The sequence below is a fragment of the Papio anubis genome, unplaced genomic scaffold, assembly GCF_008728515.1.
Source record: "Papio anubis isolate 15944 unplaced genomic scaffold, Panubis1.0 scaffold5304, whole genome shotgun sequence".
In the NCBI taxonomy this organism is placed as follows: Eukaryota; Metazoa; Chordata; class Mammalia; order Primates; family Cercopithecidae; genus Papio; species Papio anubis.
Window position 1 is genome coordinate 1 of NW_022165515.1, and position 1,652 is coordinate 1,652.

At 57.0% G+C, this 1,652-nt stretch overlaps 1 protein-coding gene across 1 annotated transcript; it reads right to left on the reverse strand.

Annotated features, from left to right (window-relative positions):
- Nucleotides 1–3: 3 nt before the first annotated feature.
- LOC101016441 (ral-GDS-related protein-like) lies at nt 4–1,485 on the reverse strand (the record flags this gene model as incomplete). Its single annotated transcript, XM_031662290.1, has 3 exons — nt 4–85; nt 854–1,164; nt 1,292–1,485. Coding segments are annotated over 3 exons (587 nt in total), but the record flags the coding sequence as incomplete, so codon positions are not given.
- Between the last annotated feature and the right edge of the window lie 167 nt (nt 1,486–1,652).

Here is a 1,652-nt window from a genome sequence, read left to right on the forward strand (position 1 = left end):
GTGCCACGTGCTCATTCCCCTTCTTAGCTCGTCGGCCCCAGATGGAGCCCAAACATTCGTAGAGCTCCACCTTCTTGAACAGCTCCTTTGGGGGTAGGAGGAGAGTGTCACAGACAGAGCACACCCCAGCTCAGAGTCACCCACAGTCCCAGGCAGGGACTGAGCTCACAGTCATCCACGGTCTCTCTCAGGAACTGAGCTGGAGCTCAAAAAGCTTTAAAATGGGCCTCAGACATGTGGGAGTCCCTGGCTTTGATTTTCTGACCACCGAGGGCCCTGAATGCATCATATCCCAGAACCCAACAAGAGTGGGAAGAGAGAGTGACATTTTCTCCCAGGCCATCCGCACTTCCAAGAACTAGAGGGTGGCTCAGGCCTGCCCGTCCTGAGGATTCGTCTTCCTCCCATGCAATCATCCCTGTACTCCTTTTCTCCATACTGGTGCACTTTCCCTGTGGCAGCTGCAACTATGGGCTCTGTTTGGGTGTCTGCCATAGAATCTAGTATGCATCAGGTACCTAATAAGCGCTGAGGGTAGTGAGGCTCCTGAGCAGCTGGGTGAGTGACCCATGGCCCTGTCTGCCCCTCAGTGAGCACCACCCTGCCCTGCTTTCTGTCCATCCCCTGTCTTTCAATCTGTACAGTCCCTCTGTGTAGCTGGCATGGGCGATGTCCCATCTCTGCTGTCCACAGGCAGACAGGGAAGACTTGTGGATGAGGAAACTCATCCAGATCCCGTGGTTGGTAAGAAGTGGAGCTACAATTGGTCCCAAGGTATTGGCCACTTCTCAGGGAGAGGCTGGTCTGAGACAGCTGGTGTCAGAGGCACAGCCTGCAAAGCCTAGCTGCTCACCGCATCCATAAGGGTCAGCTGCTCTGCCAGCAGCCTGGGAGGGAAGATCGTGACATCAGGCAGCTCCTCAGTGGGTTGGTTCTTTACAGGACAGGGACAGGGGGACTCTGGGGCTGACTGTGGCTCCAGCACTGTCACTGGAGCAGACCCTTCGCCTGGTGCTGGTGCTGGTGGTGAATGTAGATATCCTGGTGCATCCAGGGCCGCACGTGACTCTGGCTCCAGAGCAGGCACCAGGTCCGCCAGCAGTAGTGGTGCTGGCTCCAGGGCCGGCATTGTTAATGCCTGTGGCCCAGGATGTGGAGCAGGATCTGGAAAAGGGGAAAAGGTCACCCCACCAGTCACTTTTCACTGGGCTTTCCAAGCACAGAAGTGCCTGAATGGAATTTAAGGGAGTTGTAGCCCCAAAACACCACCCCAGACTGCAAGCCACCTCACCATCTGGCTTGGCCTCGTTGGGCTTCGGAGGCAGCAACTGGCCTAGGACAAGTTCCTGGTGGTCCTCCACGCCCAGTCCAGGCCTGGCAAAGTTCCTGAAGGCCAGCTTTATCCGGAAAGATGACCGTTGCGGGGGCTGATAGCACAGTGAAGTATTTTCAAGGGGCCAGGTGAAGAAAACGCAGGTGATGGTTCTGGTGATGGAGTGGACAGCTGAGTCAGAGACCTGGCCTTCTCCCACACAACCCTCCAGGGCACCCTTGTGTGGTTCTGGGCCCCTGACCTGTTGCAGCCTGTGTAGAGGACAGCCCCACCCTACCCCCAAGCTGTCAGTGGTGACCCGGAAGGGGCAGACCTGGCC